General features: G+C 51.7%; 1 protein-coding gene across 12 annotated transcripts; it reads left to right on the top strand.

The window, feature by feature from the left end:
• The first annotated feature begins 303 nt into the window (after positions 1–303).
• On the top strand, positions 304–17,819 carry eps8a (EGFR pathway substrate 8a, signaling adaptor). 12 transcript variants are annotated; one of them, XR_011034140.1, is made up of 25 exons: positions 304–495; positions 4,368–4,433; positions 5,338–5,399; positions 5,474–5,527; positions 5,692–5,747; positions 5,815–5,976; positions 6,045–6,194; positions 6,257–6,336; positions 6,420–6,538; positions 6,638–6,705; positions 6,801–6,927; positions 7,322–7,410; positions 7,882–7,956; positions 8,084–8,232; positions 8,316–8,511; positions 8,597–8,640; positions 8,721–8,826; positions 8,895–9,017; positions 9,094–9,129; positions 9,951–9,974; positions 10,059–10,287; positions 13,954–14,137; positions 14,390–14,522; positions 16,806–16,975; positions 17,326–17,819. XR_011034140.1 is itself a non-coding variant. In XM_068306516.1 (25 exons), exons 2-24 carry the CDS (start codon positions 4,369–4,371, stop codon positions 14,846–14,848), a joined length of 2,343 nt encoding a protein of 780 aa, XP_068162617.1. In that variant the 5' UTR covers positions 304–495; position 4,368; the 3' UTR covers positions 14,849–14,877; positions 16,626–17,819. The 12 variants fall into 12 exon arrangements, 11 of the variants coding, with proteins under 11 accessions (XP_068162617.1, XP_068162615.1, XP_068162612.1 ...); XM_068306516.1 differs by adding an exon at positions 14,837–14,877 and having other exon boundaries at positions 16,626–17,819; XM_068306514.1 differs by having other exon boundaries at positions 16,806–17,819.
• Positions 17,820–19,089: the final 1,270 nt, after the last annotated feature.

The following is a 19,089-nucleotide window of genomic DNA, read 5'->3' as shown; positions in this document are numbered from 1 at the left end:
CATCAACATCAATTTATGAACAATCTCTGGGAACCAGTTGTGTTCGTAAATCGAGGACTTCCTGTTGAATGTTTGCTGTCGACACCTTAACTTTCTGAACTCTAACTTCTGAAGTTTGTCTTTATGTTTTGAAATGTTTTGAAGTTCTTTATTTAAAAGTTCTTTATTTAAAAGTTCTTTATTTAAAAGTTCTTCATTTAAAAGTTCTTCATTTAAACGTCACGCGTGGACAGAACTTTTGATCAGAGGTTTGATTTGAAAAGGGGCGGTGTCATGTCGGAAGGGGCGTGTCCTGTCTGGCGGGTTGTGCCTGTCAGACAGCGCGGAGGGAACTCATCTCCCGGTCGCCGGTTCTCAGCTGCTCGTTCTTTTTTTTTACGTCGGGCTTCTTTTCGGTCACTCGGTTGGGTGGACCCACCGGAACCGGACCTGAGTGGAGCCCGTCGGACCGGACAGAGCGCCGTTACCGGGGCCATGTCGGTGTGACGCCTGCAGGTAAGTGGCTTTGACGCGTCCGGGTCCCCGGCCCCACCCCCAGCGGCCGGTTCACCGGGGTCACGCAGCCCGGAGCCGGACCCGGTCCCCAGGTGGAGCAGCCGCACCGGTACCGGCGGCGTCTCACGGTAACGGGGCCACGCGCTCTGCAGACTGGGTGACGTCAGAGGACAGGTTGTTCCGGTAGCCCTGAGACCCGAGCCGGTACCGGAGGGGAGCCGGCCCCCCTGAGACCGGGTCGGGGTTATTATGGTCTGTATCTGCTCAGCTGATCGACTGGTGCTCACTGGTCCTGCTCCCAGCCTGACCGGATCGATTTGTGGCTCCGGAACGCGTGTTGGAGTCACGTGACGTGTGCGCTAGCAGGTAGCATGGAGCAGCTAGCACCAGCCGGTTGGACCGGGTCAGACCGGATCCGGTTTCCGGTCGTGGGAACCGGTCCGCCGGGACCGGAAGACCTCCTGTTGACCGGAACGGTTTGTTTGTTTACCAGCGGCAGGTTGTTGACAAACAAACTGAATGTAATGTTATTTGTTGTCATCACTTTGATCACATTAGTTGTTGTTGTTTTACATTCATAAACAAACAAACAAACGTGTTTACGTCTCGGTGAAACTTTGTTGTTTAGTTTAATAGAAACAAACAGGAGTAAACATTGTTGTTTAGCTGTAAACATTGTTGGGGAGCTGGGGTGTGGTCACCATGACAACGGGGTGACGTAACCTGCCAGTTCCTGCTGGAGGCGGGGCTCATGTATAAAACAGGATCTGATTGGCAGGCGGTGAGTCTAAGGTTAGGGTCAACAAACAAACAAACAAACAAACAAAGATGCTGACGGGGTGTGGACAGGAAGTGTGCTGCTGTGTGGGCGTCGCCATCTCAGTGCTCAGACGTGTTGCCCCGCCCCCGCCCCGCCCCCACCCGTCCGTCATCATGATCTGAGGCTTAGAGTCCTCAAGCTGCAGTAATCCTCCCCAGCCAGAACCAGAGCACCTGTGGACCGGAGGACAGGTAAGACCCGAGCTCCGTAGCCCCGCCTTAGACCTGCTTTAGCCCCGCCCTGGTTCACAGGCCTGGGTCCGACCAGAACCAGACCGGAACCAGACCCACCCGGTCTCAGTCCAGCTCTGAGAGCCGTCCGGATCCTTCACAGGCTCTCCAGAGAGGGGCGGGGTCAGCATCAGGCTCCACCCACAAGTTCAGGACCTCTGCTCTGATTGGTTCTTCGGTGTTTGTGATGGGAGGACAGGGACCTCATGGATGTTCTGGTTTTGGGTCTGTGGACCAGGAGGTTGAGGGGTTCCCCCCCAGCAGGGGCAGGTGGTGGTGGGGTGGGGTCGTTGTGGTCTTTGGGTTCTGGTCTTCAGTTCCGTGTGAATCCAGGTCAGATCATGTTGCTGGTCCAGGGTCAGCGCTGCAGGATCAATCGTTGGTATTGATCGTTGGGAACTCGTAGCAGAGCTAACACCCCTCTGGATGTGGGCCCGCCTCCAGGACGTCCTGACTGGCTGAGCTCAACTTTAGGGGTGGAGCTTAGGATCAGTGCTGAAGTTCAACATAATGAAAACAGTATTAGTGTAGGGATTAGTGTGTGTGTGTGTGTGTGTGTGTGTGTGTGTGTGTGTGTGTGTGTGTGTGTGTGTGTGTGTGTGTAAATCTTGAAATCCTCTTTCCTCTCTGTGGGCGGGTCGTCTGGTTTCTGGTGTGTTCAGTCTGTCAGCCAATCAGATGACATTGTTTCACCAGCTGAGTCAAGGACTAGTTTGTGTCCTGTTACAACTAGTCTCCAGGTGTTTTATATAGTCTCCAGGTGTTTTTAACTAGTCTCCAGGTGTTTTTAACTAGTCTCCAGGTATTTTTAACTTGTCTCCAGGTGTTTTTAACTAGTCTCCAGGTGTTGTAACTAGTCTCCAGGTATTTTTAACCAGTCTCCAGGTGTTTTTAACTAGTCTCCAGGTGTTTTAACTAGTCTCTAGTTGGTTTTAACTAGTGTCCAGGTGTTTTAACTAGTCTCCAGGTGTTTTTAACTAGTCTCCAGGTGTTTTAACTAGTCTCTAGTTGGTTTTAACTAGTGTCCAGGTGTTTTAACTAGTCTTCAGGGTTTTTTAACTAGTCTCCAGGTGTTTTAACTAGTCTCTAGTTGTTTTTAACTAGTCTCCAGGTGTTTTATATAGTCTCCAGGTGTTTTTAACTAGTCTCAAGTTGTTTTTAACTAGTCTCAAGTTGTTTTTAACTAGTCTCCAGGTGTTTTTAACTAGTCTCTAGTTGTTTTTAACTAGTCTCCAGGTGTTTTATATAGTCTCCAGGTGTTTTTAACTAGTCTCAAGTTGTTTTTAACTAGTCTCAAGTTGTTTTTAACTAGTCTCCAGGTGTTTTTAACTTGTCTCCAGGTGTTTTTAACTAGTCTCTAGTTGTTTTTAACTAGTCTCCAGGTGTTTTATATAGTCTCCAGGTGTTTTTAACTAGTCTCAAGTTGTTTTTAACTAGTCTCAAGTTGTTTTTAACTAGTCTCCAGGTGTTTTTAACTAGTCTCCAGGTATTTTTAACTTGTCTCCAGGTGTTTTTAACTAGTCTCTAGTTGGTTTTAACTAGTGTCCAGGTGTTTTAACTAGTCTTCAGGGTTTTTTAACTAGTCTCCAGGTGTTTTAACTAGTCTCTAGTTGTTTTTAACTAGTCTCCAGGTGTTTTATATAGTCTCCAGGTGTTTTTAACTAGTCTCAAGTTGTTTTTAACTAGTCTCAAGTTGTTTTTAACTAGTCTCCAGGTGTTTTTAACTAGTCTCCAGGTGTTTTTAACTAGTCTCCAGGTATTTTTAACTAGTCTCCAGGTGTTTTTACCTAGTCTCCAGGTGTTTTAACGACCTGTCAAAGGGGGGTTGCGGGTCGGTTCTGTTCTTCTGGTCCTGGTTGTCATGGTGAGAGACTACCAGCTGATTTCAGCGTGTCGTTGCCGTGGCGACGTAGCACTTCCTGCTCAGTGACTCATTAAACCGTTTGGACTTTGACCCGAGTGACGGCGTTTAGAGACGCGTCTGATGCGAATCGGTGGGAGCCCAGGTGAGGGGAAGGGGTGAGATGGGCGGGTGAGACGGGCAGAGTGTAACCTGGAGCGGGTCGGGTCAGAACCAGGTCAGTGCTGCCTCCCTCCCGTTCATGGACTCATTCATCTGCTGACAGATCGTTGCCGTCCAATCAGAGTGAGAGTCACACTTAAAGCTCCTCCCCCACCAGTGAGGGGAGGCTACCTGGATCAGGTGGTCCTGAAGGACCCGTTACAGGACCGGGAGACCGGTGGGGGCGTTAGCGTCACATGATCTGTGCTCGCCCAATAGCCAGGCTATGTGGAGTCTTCTGAGCCAATGGCAGAGGACTGCGTTGCCATGGAAACACCTGACCGACGAAAGTCCAGCAGCTGTGTGTGTGTGTGTGTGTGTGTGTGTGTGTCCGTCCTCTGACAGGGAAGAAGATGTTTCTGACTCCTCCCTCCTCCTGTTGCCATGGATACAGAGTCTAAATAGAGTCTGACTCCTGGGAAAAGTAATCAGTCCTGACCTCAACAACCTCCTGAGGGAGGAGAGAGGAACGCTGTCAGCTGTCACCATGACGACCATGATGATAATAATAATGATGTTGATGATGGTGAAAACAAAAACAAACGGGGGGTGGGGGTGGCTGACCATCTGGAGGGGCGTGAACAGGAAGTGGAACAGATCCAGGGCTGATGGACCACTGGATGTGGTCCTTCAGCTGAGCCTGAGGAGCAGAGAGAACAACAGACTAGTGATGAAGATGATGATGGTGATGATGGTGATGGTGATGATGAAGATGATGATGGTGATGATGGTGATGGTGATGAAGGTGTCTCTGTTCCAGGATGAACGGCTTTGACCCTCCAGCTCTCGCCTCCGGCATCTTCAGCTCCTCCAGCTCCCAGATCAAGTCAGTATTTATTACGTGTTAGCACGCTAACATACTAACATCAGTCCTGATGCTAACATACTCACATCAGTCCTGATGCTAACATACTCACATCAGTCCTGATGCTAACATACTCACATCAGTCCTGATGCTAACATACTAACATCAGTCCTGATGCTAACATACTAACATCAGTCCTGATGCTAACATACTAACATCAGTCCTGATGTGAGTATGTTAGCACGCTAACACGCTAACATACTCGCATCAGTCCTGATGTGAGTATGTTAGCACGCTAACACGCTAACATACTGATGTTAACAACATCAAAACCACACAGCTGGTAAACAAAACAACGTGTTTCAAATCGGTTAGTTATAAATGAATGCCAGTCAACTAAACCAAAGCAGCAGCGGCGTGGCGGCGGTGTGGCGGCGTGGTGGCGGCGTGGTGGCGGCGGTGTGGCGGCGGTGTGGCGGTGTGGTGGCGGCGTGGTGGCGGCGGTGTGGCGGCGTGGTGGCGGCGGTGTGGCGGCGGCGTGGTGGCGGCGGCCTGCTGCCACTAGGAGCAGCAGCTTCAGGCGTGTCTCCGTTGATTCCTGTGACACCTGAACACACCACCCCGTGAAACCTGAACCCAGACCGCCATCAGGTCACCGGATCAGGTCCAGGAGGCAGGGCCGCTGTAGATCAGGAGGCGTGGCCTGGGCTCGGACCAATAGGAGCACAGAGCCTGTGGCACCTGTTCAGTCTGGAGTTTGTGATGTCACACATGACGTCACACATGACGTCACACATAACGCCACGTATGACATCACACATGACATCGTGTGTGTTATTAAATCATAAATGTCATGTGATCAGTTGTATTGATCCTAATTGGCAGGATGTCTGATCAGTGGTTTTAACCCGTCTCTCTCTCTCAGTGGCCATGCCCCCTCTGACCCCCCCAGTGCCAGATCCAGGCGTGGCGCCTCAGGTGTGTCAGGTGAGCTTCCGTTGGAGGAGGAGGTGGGTGTGGTTTCAGTGACTCATGGCTTGTCTCATCTGATTGGTCGACAGGATCAGATGGTTTCTATTTCCTGCGCTCGTCTGCCAAACAGAAGAAGAGTCAAAGTGAGTGTTTGTTTGTTTGTTTGTTTGTTTGTTTGTTTGTTTGTTTGTTTGTGTTGAGTGGAACGTCTAGGAGGTTCCAGGCCCTCAGGTTCTGTGGGTTCTGGAGGTTCTGGAGTTCTGGGACCAGAGGGACCAGTCCAGGTCTGATCTCCTCTCTCCTGCAGAGCCCAGAGGAACCAGCAGCTCCAGCCTGACGGACATGTCCCAGTACCAGGTGGAGGTGGGTCCAGTCCCAGAGGCTCTGATGTCTCTGGGACTGGACCCACGCTGTGTTGCTCCGCCCCCAGCACCTGACCACGTTCCTATTGGACCGTAAGGACGGGCTGCTGACGGTGGAGGACGGCGTGCGGCGGCTCCGCCTGCTGGACGCCCGGGGGAAGGTGTGGACCCAGGAGCTGCTGCTGCAGGTGGACCCCAGGAGTGTCAGCCTCGTGGACCAGGAGGCCCAGGTGGGACAGGACGCCATCTCACGGCGTTCCCAGCATGCCGCTGTGCTCAGGAGCCTTCTGTGTTCCAGAACGAGCTGGAGAACTTCCCCGTGGGGTCGGTCCAGCAGGTCCAGGCGGTGGAGAAGGTCTGCAGCTACGACTCCATCTTGGCTCTGGTCTGTAAGGACCCGGGTCAGACCAAAGCACACCTGCACCTGTTCCAGTGCGACGGCGTCAAGGTAGGTCCGCTGTGATTGGTCGCTTCAGGCCCGGTCTGGTCTGACGCCGTCACGTCCCCCAGGCCCACCTGATCCGAGAAGACATCCAGAGCGCCGTCCAGGACGCCAGGGGGGGCAAGAAGACGAGACCGGAGGCCCTGAGGTGAGGACTAATCAGCACGCAGGGGGAGGGGCCATGTGTTCAGGCGGGCAGCTGATTGGCTGACCGCTCTCGTCTGTCTGCAGACGGATCCAGAAGAGCGAGGGGATGATCCCGCCTCCTCCAGCTGACCCCGCCCCCGAACCACCAGAGTCCTCCAATCGGGCGACGGCCTGGTCTGCCTGGACCAATGAGCAGCAAGACTGTGAGACAGATGTGGCTCTGTTATTGATTATTGACTAACTTGGTGACTATTGATCAACATCCAGACGCTGGCTTCTGATTGGCTTTTGCTTCCCGTCAGCAGACGACAGACAGACGTCGGGGGACCAATCAGGGGAGGTGGGCGTCACCAGAGTCGACCGAGACGTGGTGAGTTCCACCGACCTGAGGGGTCACAGGTCAACGGGGTCCGTCAGTGAAGAACATGACCCTAACCCAAACCCTCTGACCTCTGGCCCCGGCAGCAAATCCTAAACCACATCCTGGACGACGTGGAGTTCTTCATCACCAAACTGCAGAAGGCGGCCGAGGCCTTCAGAGAGCTCTCCGGGAGGAAGAGGGGCAAAAGGGGCAAGAAGAGGGAGCCAGGAGGTGACACGCCCCCACACACCCACAGACTCCTGAGACCGCCCCTTTCCTACAACACTTCCTCTTCCTACAACACTTCCTCTTCCTACAACACTTCCTCTTCCTACAACACTTCCTCTTCCTACAACACTTCCTCTTCCTACAACACTTCCTCTTCCTACAACACTTCCTCTTCCTACAACACTTCCTCTTCCTACAACACTTCCTCTTGAGGGTAAGGGTAAACACTCAAATGCTGATCTAAAGTGAACCTGGCCCTTGGGGGCGTGGCTCTTGAGGGGGGGGCTCCTGAGGGGGGGGCTCTTCCTCACGCACCTGAACAAACGGAACAAAACAAAATAGGTTGTTTGTCAACAAGCTTATTGTTTGTTTCCATGGGAACCTGACTGACCACCAGAGGGCATCCTGACGCTGCGCTCCAAACCGCCCCCCCAGGAGGAGTTCGTGGACTGTCTGCAGAAGTTCAAACACGCCTTCAACCAGCTGGTAGAGCGTCTTCATCACCACCATCACCACCATCATCATCACCACCATCACCACCATCACCACCATCACCATCATCACCACCATCACCATCATCACCATCATCACCACCATCACCATCATCACCATCATCACCACCATCACCATCATCACCACCATCACCATCATCACCATCATCACCACCATCACCATCATCACCATCATCACCACCATCACCATCATCACCACCATCACCATCATCACCACCATCACCATCATCACCACCATCACCATCATCACCACCATCACCACCATCACCACCACCATCACCATCATCATCACCACCATCACCATCACCACCACCATCATCACCACCATCACCATCACCATCATCACCACCATCACCACCATCACCATCATCACCACCATCACCACCATCATCACCACCATCACCATCACCACCATCACCAGTCTGTTGTTCTCTCTGCTCCTCAGGCTCAGCTGAAGGACCACATCCAGAACCCGAGCGCCGTGGATCTGCTCCACTTCCTGTTCACGCCCCTCCAGATGGTCAGCCACCCCCACCCCCCGTTTGATTGTATTTTTTCAATAAACAAAAACAAAGTGTTTTCTTACACGACTTACAGACGCTAAGAGACGCTAACAGACGCTAACCCCCCCCACACATGTCCATCAGGTGATCCAGGCGTCCGGCGGCGTGGAGCTGGCGCGTAGCGTGGTGGTTCCCCTGCTGACCAGAGACGCCATAGACTTCCTTCACGCCTCGGGGACGTCTGAGGAGTGCCACCTGTGGGTCACGCTGGGGGACGGCTGGACCCGCTGCAGGTGAGGCCTGAGGGCGTGGCCTGAGGGCATGGCCTGAGGGCGTGGCCTGAATGGAACTTTGATGTCATGTGACGCGTGTCCAGGTTGGAGTGGCCCAGGGATCACTACTTCCCCCCCTGCCTGTTGCGGTTCCGTGACGGCTGGGAGCCCCCCGCGCCCCCACCGATACCCCCACCGCCGGCGGCGTCCCGGGAGGAGGAGCTGACTCAGCTGGTGGAGAGCCTCGCCCACGCCGACGCCCAGCGGCGGGAGGAGCTTCAGACGAGGCTGGCTCAGGAGGTGTGTCCATCTCAGCCCCGCCCCCTCAGCCACAGGAAGTCGCTGTCGAGGCTCCGCTCACTTCCTGTTTGTGTTTTCGCTGCAGACGGCGGTGCAGATGGCGCTGCAGACGTTCCCTCCTGCAGACGGGTACACCCCCCCCACGCCGTCAAACGCAGGTCCGGGATCAGGGCGTGAGACTCACGCTGTGATTGGCTGATGTGTTTCAGAGGCGATGGCAGCAGCGGCCAATCAAAACTCTTTGCCAAATCCAAGTACGACTTTGTGGCGCGGAACAACACGGAGCTGTCGCTCGTCAGGGACGAGGTCGTCCAGGTAACACTGCCGTCTGGTCGCCATGGTAACGCCGCCGCCGGGGTCTAATCCCTGAGGCTCGTCTGCAGGTGCTGGACGGCAGGAAGCAGTGGTGGAAGGTGTGTAATGGGGGCGGGGCCTCGGGCTACGTGCCAAACAACATCCTGGAGGTCACCTGCCGGGGGGAGCCCGTCTACAGCCACACCATCCAGGTAGGACCGGGCGTCACCACGGTTACCAGGCAAGTCACGCCCCCAGCTCATCACCTGTGTTCACGTTCTGTTAAAGCTGATGATGCCAAAGAGGGAGTTTGAGTTGTTCAAGGTAGGAGACGGCGTGATGTCACTTCCTGTTCATGTCTGCTGTGAGCCTTAAAGGGACAGTCTCACGGTCACCTGCTGGTTAGCGCTTAGCCGTTAGCTTCAATGCTACAACCTGCTAACAACAGACACTCTGTTTGACCCTCAACTAACTACAAACATTAGCATGTTAGCATGCTATGCCTACAGATCCTCCCTTATCTTTTCTTTAAGAGGCTACATCTGTAACAAGCTAAATAATAGCAGTTATGCTAGTTGTTTGTTAGCATGGTTAGCTGTAAACAGTGTTTTCTGCTAGCAGTGAGCATAGATTAGACAGAAATATCTTTGTGATGCTAGTTTCCCGTGCTGCCATTCTTCACGCTAAGCTAGCTGAAAAAGGTTCTGTGATGGTGGGTAACTGCTGCTAACAGTTATCATTGCCATTTGTTACGAGCTAGAGAAGCTTAGCGTAGCGTCATGCATCCATTGCTATCTGCTAGCTAATGGCGTGCTAAGCTATGTTAACAGCAGCTGAGCATCATGTAGAAGCTATTTGTTGCTACAATCAGCACAATGCTAACACTTAGCATACAGCGGGGCGGGATCTGCTTGCCGTGTGCACCGTAGCGGTGATGCTAACTGCTGTGTCCTGGCCACGCCCTCTGTTATGCTAAGCTAATGATACACTAACCAGCAGGAGGATATTAGCGTCAGATTGTTCCTTTACGTATTTAAGGTTAGCGTGATCACGTTAGCTCTCAGCGGTTAGCGTGATCATGTGACGTTAGCATAATCATGTGACATGTGTGTTCTGACCCCTGCGTTCTGATTGGTCGTGAGCAGCAGCTGCTGGGGGAGCTGAACGAGGTAAACAACATGGCGTGTGGACAGGTGTGTTTACAGGTGTGTTTACAGGTGAACTTCATGTGACGGTGACCACTTCCTCCTCAGAAACAGACGCGCTCAGACCACGCCCCCAGTAAACCCGTGGTGACTTCAATGCCCCCCACCCCCACCCGGACCCCGCCGGCCCCCACTGGGCTGCCCACGCCGCCAATGCCCCCCCCGGCTGCCGACCCCACGCAGCCGCCGCCCGGCAGCAGCGCCGTCAGCCGCCAGAGCAGCTCCGCCTCCAGCGACAACGGGAGCACCGGCAACCAGAGGCCCCCCAACGCCAATCGTGAGTCCAGTGGGGCGGGGCTGAAGTTTGTTAAAAATGTCAAGTTTTAACTTAATGACAGTATAAACAATGATGATGTCATCACTGCTGGTCAACATTTACTAACCACAGCAAAGAGGAAGGACCACCCCCTACGCCACACCGCCAAAATAAGAGACGTCAAATAGAACCACGACTACAGTACCTGTTATCAGAATAAAAAAAATAACACAATAAAAATAATATATCATAAAAATAATGCTACAAAATATAATAATAATAATGATGTAACAATAGTTATGGGTGGTACCGTGGGTCGCACCTTGTCTCAGCAAGAAGGTTGTGGTTCTAGTCCTCTCTGGGTGTTTGTATGTTCTCTAATAATATAATATAATATAATATAATATAATATAATCTTCTTCTTTTCCTTTGGGCTTCTCCCTTCAGGGTCTCCTCAGCCAATCAGTGTCCTCCATCTAACCCTGTCTTCTCATCCTCTTCTCTCACACCAACTACCTTCATGTCCTCTTTCACTACATCCATAAACCTCCTCTTTGGTCTTCCTCTAGGCCTCCTGCCTGGCAGTTCAGAACTCAGCATCCTTCTACCAATATATTCACTATCTCTCCTCTGGACATGTCCAAACCATCTCAGTCTGGCCTCTCTGACTTTATCTCCAGAACCTCTAACATGTGCTGTCCCTCTGATGTACTCATTCCTGATCCTATCCATCCTGGTCACTCCCAGAGAGAACCTCAGCATCTTCATCTCTGCTACCTCCAGCTCTGTCTCCTGTCTTTTCCTCAGTGACACTGTCTCTAGACCAAACAACATCGCTGGTCTCACCACAGTTTTGTACACCTTTCCTTTCATTTTAGCTGAAACTCTTCTATCACACATCACACCTGACACTTTCCTCCACCCTTTCCATCCTGCCTGGACACGCTTCTTCACCTCTTTTCCACACTCTCCATTGCTCTGGACTGTTGAGCCTAAGTACTTCAAATCCTCCACCTTCTTGATCTCTTCTCCCTGTAACCTCACTCTTCCACTTGGGTCCCTCTCATTCACACACATGTACTCTGTCTTACTGCGGCTAACCTTCATTCCTCTCCTTTCCAGGACAAACCTCCACCTCTCTAGCTTCTCCTCCACCTGTTCCCTGCTCTCACTGCAGATCACAATGTCATCTGCAAACATCATAGTCCATGGAGATTCCTGTCTAACCTCGTCTGTCAGCCTGTCCATCACCATAGCAACAAGAAGGGGCTCAGAGCTGATCCCTGATGCAGTCCCACCTCCACCTTGAACTCCTCTGTCACACCTACAGCACACCTCACCACTGTCTTACAGTCCTCATACATGTCCTGCACCGCTCTAACATACTTCTCTGCCACTCCAGACTTCCTCATACAATACCACAGTTCCTCTCTGGACACCCTGTCATCAGCTTTCTCCAGATCTACAAAAACACAATGCAGCTCCCTCTGGCCTTCTCTGTACTTCTCTATCAACATCCTCAAAGCAAATACTGCATCTGTAGTACTCTGTTTTGGCATGAAACCATACTGTTGCTCACAAATGTTCACTTCTGCCCTTAGTCTAGCTTCCACTACTCTCTCCCATAACTTCATTGTATGGCTCATCAGCTTTATTCCTCTGTAGTTGCCACAACTCTGCACATCTCCCTTGTTCTTAAAAATGGGCACCAGCACACTTCTCCTCCATTCCTCAGGCATCTTCTCACTATCTAAGATCCTGTTGAACAACTCAGTCAGAAACTCTACTGCCACCTCTCCTAGACACTTCCAAACCTCTACAGGTATATCATCAGGACCGACTGCCTTTCCACTCTTCATCCTCTTCAGTGCCCTCCTCACTTCATGCTGACTAATCTTTGCTACTTCCTGGTCCACAACAGTCACCTCTTCTAGTCTTTGTTCTCTCTCATTTTCCACGTTCATCAACTCTTCAAAGTACTCTTTCCATCTTCCCATCACACTACTGGCACCTGTCAATAGACTTCCATCCCTATCCTTAATCACCCTAACCTGCTGCACGTCCTTCCCATCTCTGTCTCTCTGTCTTGCCAACCGGTACAGATCAGTCTCTCCCTCCTTACTGTCCAACCTAGCATACAAGTTATCATAAGCTTCTTGTTTGGCCTTTGCTACCTCTACCTTCACCTTACGCTGCATCTCCCTGTACTCCTGTCTACTCTCCTCAGTCCTCTCAGTGTCCCACTTCTTCTTAGCTAACCTCTTTCTCTGTATACACTCCTGTACCTCCTCATTCCACCACCAAGTCTCCTTATCTACTTTCCTTCCAGATGACACACCAAGTACTCTCCTACCTGTCTCCCTGATCACATTAGCTGTAGTTGTCCAGTCATCTGGAAGCACCTCCTGACCACCCAGAGCCTGTCTTAACTCCTTCCTAAAAGTCATGCAACACTCTTCCTTTTTCAGCTTCCACCATTTCGTCTTCTGCTCTGCCTTTGTCCTCTTCATCTTCCTCACCACCAGAGTCATCCTACACACCACCATCCTATGCTGTTTGGCTACACTCTCACCTACCACTACTTTACAGTCACTGATCTCTTTCAGGTTACACCGTCTACACCAGATGTAGTCTACCTGTGTGCTCCTACCTCCACTCTTATAGGTCACTCTATGTTCCTGCCTCTTCTGGAAGAAAGTATTCACTACAGCCATTTCCATCCTTTTTGCAAAGTCAACTACCATCTGTCCTTCTGCGTTCCTCTCCTGGATACCAAACCTGCCCATCACCTCCTCATCACCTCTGTTTCCTGCAGCAACATGTCCATTGAAGTCTGCTCCAATGACAACTCTCTCACTTCTAGGTCTGCTCTGCATCACTTCATCAAAGTCCGACCAGAATTTCTCCTTCTCCTCCAGCTCACATCCTACCTGTGGAGCATACCCACTAACAACATTGAACATCACACCTTCTATTTCTAGCTTCAGACTCATCACTCTATCTGACACTCTTTTTACCTCCAGGACATTCCTAACAAACTCCTCCTTCAAGATAACTCCTCCTCCATTTCTCTTCCCATCTACACCATGACAGAACAACTTGAACCCTGTTCCTAAACTTCTAGCCTTGCTACCTTTCCACCTGGTCTCCTGGACACACAGTATGTCTACCTTCCTCCTCTGCATCATGTCAACCAACTCTCTACCTTTTCCTGTCATAGTTCCAACATTCAACGTCCCTACTCTCAGTCCTATACTCTTGGTGTTCCTCTTCTCTCTCTTCGAGCGAACGCACTTTCCTCCTCTCCTTCTTCGACCAACAGTAGTCCAATTTCCACCGGCGCCCTGTAGGTCAACAGCGCCGATGGCGGTCGTTGTTAACCCGGGCCTCGACCGATCCGGTATGGAAGTCATAGGTTTGATTCGCATCTTTGATTTGGCAAAAGTTTTACGCCGGATGCCCTTCCTGACGCAACCCTCTGTATTTATCCGGGCCTGGGACCGGCACAATAAGACACTGGCTTGTGTCCTCTTGTGGCTACATTGATATAATATAATATAATAATAGAGTAAAAGAAGAAGAATATAATCATTTAATAATGTAATAAAATTATAATAACATAATATAATAATACAATAATAATAACAATAATATAGTCATTATAATTTACCCCTGCCCCCCCTGCAGGCAGGAAGTCCACCATGGAGGAGGTTCAGGACGAGCTGATGCACAGACTGACGTTGGGTCGCAGCGCGCAGAAGAAGTTCCAGGCTCCGCCCCGCGGCGGCAGCCAACCAGCTGTCAGCATCACCTACGACTCATCGCCTGATGATGTCAGAGCCTGGCTGGAGGCCAAAGGCTTCAGTCCAGTGTGAGTTCACTGTCGGCTGGGAAACCAGAGCGCCGCCAGAAAAGCACCACAGAATGGTGCTGAGTGCTGATTGGTCCGTGAGATGTGAGGAAATAAACTGATCAGAGATGCGTCCACTACACCTGGGGTCAGGACGAGCCCCGCCCCTCGTCCACTGCACCAGCACTGGTCCTGCGGGTGCTGTGGGCGGGGCTCTGACCTTCACCTGCAGTGGGCGGGGCCCTGTCACCTGACCGTGTCCTCCCCCCGCAGCACCGTGTCCAGCCTGGGGGTCCTGACCGGCGCCCAGCTGTTCTCCCTCAACAAGGAGGAGCTGAAGACGGTCGTCCCCGACGACGGCGCCCGCGTCTTCAGCCAGGTCACCGTCCAGAAGGCGGCGCTAGAGGTGGGTGTGGCCACGCCAGCAGGCTGCTCATTGGTAGTTCAGGCAGCTGATTGGTTCATCACATGGACAGGGCGTGTCATCCTATCAGTGTTAGCGCACGGCGCCACAGGTGTTGCCTAGCAACAGATTTGTCACTGATTTAATGAAGCTGAGAGCTACTGGACCTGCTCCTGCACCCTGTCCTGGTCCTGGTTCTGGACCTGCTCCTGGTTCTGGTCCTGGTTTTCTGTCTGCTGAGGACCATCAGGGTCTTGACTGGTTCTAGGTTCTGTCCTCCAGCTCTGGTCCGGTCTCTGGTTCTGTCCCCGCTGCAGGTCTTCTTCTGACCCTCCTCCGGTCTTCACCAGACTCTGAGGTACCGAGTCCACAGAACGTCACGGCTTCTCCTGTTGGCCAGAGTCAGAGGACCAGTCCTGCCTCAGGAGGTCCTCTGGAGGACCTCAGGAGAACCTCTGGAGGACCTCTGGAGGACCTCAGGAGAACCTCTGGAGGACCTCTGGAGAACCTCTGGAGGACCTCTGGAGGACCTCAGGAGAACCTCTGGAGGACCTCTGGAGGACCTCAGGAGGACCTCTGGAGGACCTCAGGAGAACCTCTGGAGGACCTCTGGAGAACCTCTGGAGGACCTCTGGAGGACCTCTGGAGGACCTCTGGAGGACCTCTGGAGAACCTCTGGAGGACCTCTGGAGGACCTCTGGAGGACCTCTGGAGGACATGTTCCTCATTTCCTGTCCTGACTCTGGCCTTCAGGACCAAGTTCCACACGTTCAGGAGTAGCCCCGCTCCCAGTCTTAGGTCCCCCCACCCTCATTGTTAGATAGCCCCACATAGGTAGCCCTGATGCTGGTTCTCCTGCCCCCCCCCCGGTTTTGGTTCTCCTGCCCCCCCACACGTCTCCCCGTAGAGACCAGGATGTAGCTGAGCTAGCTTAGCTTTCGTTAGCACTGTTCTTCCCAGCCTCCTTCATATGCCAGGAGCAAACGATGATTCTGATTGGCCCAGAGGCCAGTGATTGATGATTGGCAGATGGATCGCTGATCAGGATCGATGCTGGTTAATCTAATGAATAAAGTTAATAAATAAACTAATAATCATTGAATAAAAAGTAAACAGTAAATAAATAATCAGTAATATTTAAATGTATTTGTACACACATATTTTTGTTCGTTTGTTTTTTATTTATTATCCTCATATTTATTGGTGTGGCAGCAGGACTGAGGTGGGACTTCATTACCCAGCATGCTCTCTGCCCCCACCAGCTGACCCCGTCCCCACCTCTGAGTCCCAGAACTAGAAGCTGAGAAGAGGAAAAGTTCTTCATTTACTGACAGCGTTTCCCCTCTTCTCTCCTCTTCCTCCTCTCCTCCTCCTCTTCCTCCTCCTCCTCTTCCTCCTCCTCCTCTCCTCTTCCTCCTCCTCTTCCTCCTCCTCTTCTTCCTCCTCTCCTCCTCCCCCTCTTCCTCCTCTCCTCTTCCTCCTCTCCTCTTCCTCCTCTCCTCTTCCTCTTCCTCCTCTCCTCTTCCTCCTCTCCTCCTCTCCTCTTCCTCCTCTCCTCTTCCTCCTCTTCCTCCTCCTCCTCTCCTCTTCCTCTTCCTCCTCTCCTCTTCCTCCTCTCCTCCTCCTCTCTTCTTTCTCCTCTCCTCTTCCTCCTCCCCTTTTCCTCCTCTCCCTCCTCCTCCTCTTCCTCCTCTCCTCTTCCTCCTCTCCTCTTCCTCCTCTCCTCTTCCTCCTCTCCTCTCCTCTTCCTCCTCTCCTCTTCCTCCTCTCCTCTCCTCTTCCTCCTCTCCTCTTCCTCCTCTCCTCTTCCTCCTCTTCCTCCTCCTCCTCTCCTCTTCCTCTTCCTCCTCCCCTTTTCCTCCTCTCCCTCCTCCTCCTCTTCCTCCTCTCCTCTTCCTCCTCTCCTCTCCTCTTCCTCCTCTCCTCTTCCTCCTCTCCTCTCCTCTCCCTCCTCCTCCTCTTCCTCCTCTCCTCTTCCTCCTCTCCTCTTCCTCCTCTCCTCTCCTCTTCCTCCTCTCCTCTTCCTCCTCTCCTCTTCCTCCTCTCCTCTTCTTCCTCTCCTCTTCCTCCTCTCCTCTTCCTCCTCCTCTCTTCTTTCTCCTCCAGAGGAGTTCTGGCTCGGAGCTCCAGGAGATCATGAGGAGGCGACAGGAGAAACTGGCAGCGCTCACCTGTGACTCAGGGGTGGAGTCTTTTGATGAAGGCCCCGCCCACTGAGCTCCAGCCCCTCCTCTTCCTCCTCCTTTCACACCTCAGCTGCTGTCTTCTCCCACTCTCCACCCTCAGGCAGCGGCTGACCACGCCCACTTTGTGGCGACCATGCGCAGGAGGGCGGAGCTCCTCAGCTCGTCTCCATAGGGCGGAGCCACCGGCCACCGTGTTGCCCTGAAGGACGCCATTTGACTGGCTTGTACACGTCTGATAGGCTGATCCATCCAATGGGCGGAGCCACCGGGGTAAACATGTTTATTTTAACGATGTGTGGCAGAAGAATGGCGTGCTCTCAACCAACCAGGGGGCTCACAGGCAGCTGGGCGGGGCTTGTGGCAGTGATTTCACGCTTTAGCATGGACATGCTACGACTGCGAGCCGCGCCTTCATGTTGTTGTTTAGAGCAGCTGGACAAACAACACAAACATCGATGTCAACGAACGTTTGTCACCGTTTAATGTGTGGAGGAAGAGGCGGAGCAGGAGGCGGAGCCTCCAGTGGACATGTAGAATAAATCTTTCATTAGTCTAACAGAAGTAATGATGAGAAAAAACCAGTCGATCATTTAAATAAAGTTTTCCTGTTTGTAAACAAGGTGCAGCGTTGGTAGAGCTATCGAGGCTGTGGGGTCAACGACCTTCAGCGACCTTCAAACCACCTGCAGGTTCACTTCCTGTCCCGACCACGCAGAACGTCGGTAGGCCTCAGTCCCCTGGATTGTTCTGGGACAACCTGCAGCTGATCCGGGTTCAGATCCGCCTGAGGAACCGGGTCTGGATCAGAAGACCCGGGTCTGGACCAGAGGAACCGGGTCTGGACCAGAGGAACCGGGTCTGGATCAGAGGAACCGGGTCTGGACCAGAGGAACCGGGTCTGGACCAGAGGAACCGGGTCTGGACCAGAGGAACCGGGTCTGGACCAGAGGAACCGGGTCATTAAATGCTCAAACGTTGAACATGATTGGCTGACTGTTGGTTGTGTCTGATTGGGAGAACCTGTGGAGTGAGCGTCCAATCAGAGCGGTTCTGGTTCTGGTTGTCGTGGTGCCTTTTCCATTTCAGTCGTTCTGCAATAAAAGTGAGAACTACTTCCTGTTTGTGTCGTCACGTTTCAGGAGCGACGTTAGCATGACCGCGTTGTTTAGTTAGCAGACAGCTAGCTAGACGTTAGCATGACCGCGTTGTTTAGTTAGCAGACAGCTAGCTAGACGTTAGCATGACCGCGTTGTTTAGTTAGCAGACAGCTAGCTAGACGTTAGCAAGACCGCGTTGTTTAGTTAACAGACAGCTAGCTAGACGTTAGCATGACCGCGTTGTTTAGTTAGCAGACAGCTAGCTAGACGTTAGCATGACCGCGTTGTTTAGTTAGCAGACAGCTAGCTAGACGTTAGCAAGACCGCGTTGTTTAGTTAGCAGACAGCTAGCTAGACGTTAGCATGACCGCGTTGTTTAGTTAGCAGACAGCTAGCTAGACGTTAGCATGACCGCGTTGTCTTGTTAGCAGACAGCTAGCTAGACGTTAGCATGACCGTGTTGTCTTGCTAGCAGACAGCTAGCTAGACGTTAGCATGACCGCATTGTCTTGTTAGCAGACAGCTAGCTAGACGTTAGCATGACCGCATTGTCTTGTTAGCAGACAGCTAGCTTGTAGATGAGTTATTTAATGTATTTAAGGTAGCGTTAGCGTCTCTGAAGCTACTCCGTTTCTGTCCTCATGCTGATGCACTGTATTGATTTTTAATCGTTTATTGTTAGGTATTGATCCCTGAAATATTAATTTCTTGAGCGTCAGACAGCTAGCTAGCCAACAAGTTTCCAGTCGTCTAAGAATTATGTTAATATATTTAACTAACTATATTTAACTATATTAACTATAATAAGAGAACTATATTTAACTATTTAAATTATGTCGATATATTTAATTTAACGTGTTAGTTTAACATGCATTAATGTACAATTATTTAACGTACATTAAATTTAACGTGCATTTAACATGCTTTAGTTTAGTGTACATTAGTTTAACGTACTTTAGTAATGTAGCCGCAAGAGGACACAAGCCAGTGTCTTATTGTGCCGGTCCCAGGCCCGGATAAATACAGAGGGTTGCGTCAGGAAGGGCATCCGGCGTAAAACTTTTGCCAAATCAAAGATGGAAATCAAACCTATGACTTCCATACCGGATCGGTCGAGGCCCGGGTTAACAACGACCGCCATCGGCGCTGTTGACCTACAGGGCGCCGGTGGAAATTGGATTACTGTTGGTCGAAGAAGGAGAGGAGGAAAGTGTGTTCGCTCGAAGAAAGAGAAGAGGAACACCAAGAGTATAGGACTGAGAGTAGGGACGTTGAATGTTGGAACTA

Source organism: Antennarius striatus, chromosome 22 (assembly GCF_040054535.1).
Source record: "Antennarius striatus isolate MH-2024 chromosome 22, ASM4005453v1, whole genome shotgun sequence".
In the NCBI taxonomy this organism is placed as follows: Eukaryota; Metazoa; Chordata; class Actinopteri; order Lophiiformes; family Antennariidae; genus Antennarius; species Antennarius striatus.
The sequence above is the reverse complement of the archived record's forward strand: the minus strand, read 5'-3'. Positions and strand labels throughout refer to the sequence as shown.

Excerpts from the sequence above, each read along its gene's own strand:
- eps8a (XM_068306507.1), top strand. The coding sequence starts at position 4,369 with ATGAACGGCTTTGACCCTCCAGCTCTCGCCTCCGGCATCTTCAGCTCC. Across the intron at positions 9,018-9,093 it reads TCTACAGCCACACCATCCAG|CTGATGATGCCAAAGAGGGA; the intron begins GTAGGACCGGGC and ends GTTCTGTTAAAG. Across the intron at positions 9,975-10,058 it reads TGCTGGGGGAGCTGAACGAG|AAACAGACGCGCTCAGACCA; the intron begins GTAAACAACATG and ends CTTCCTCCTCAG.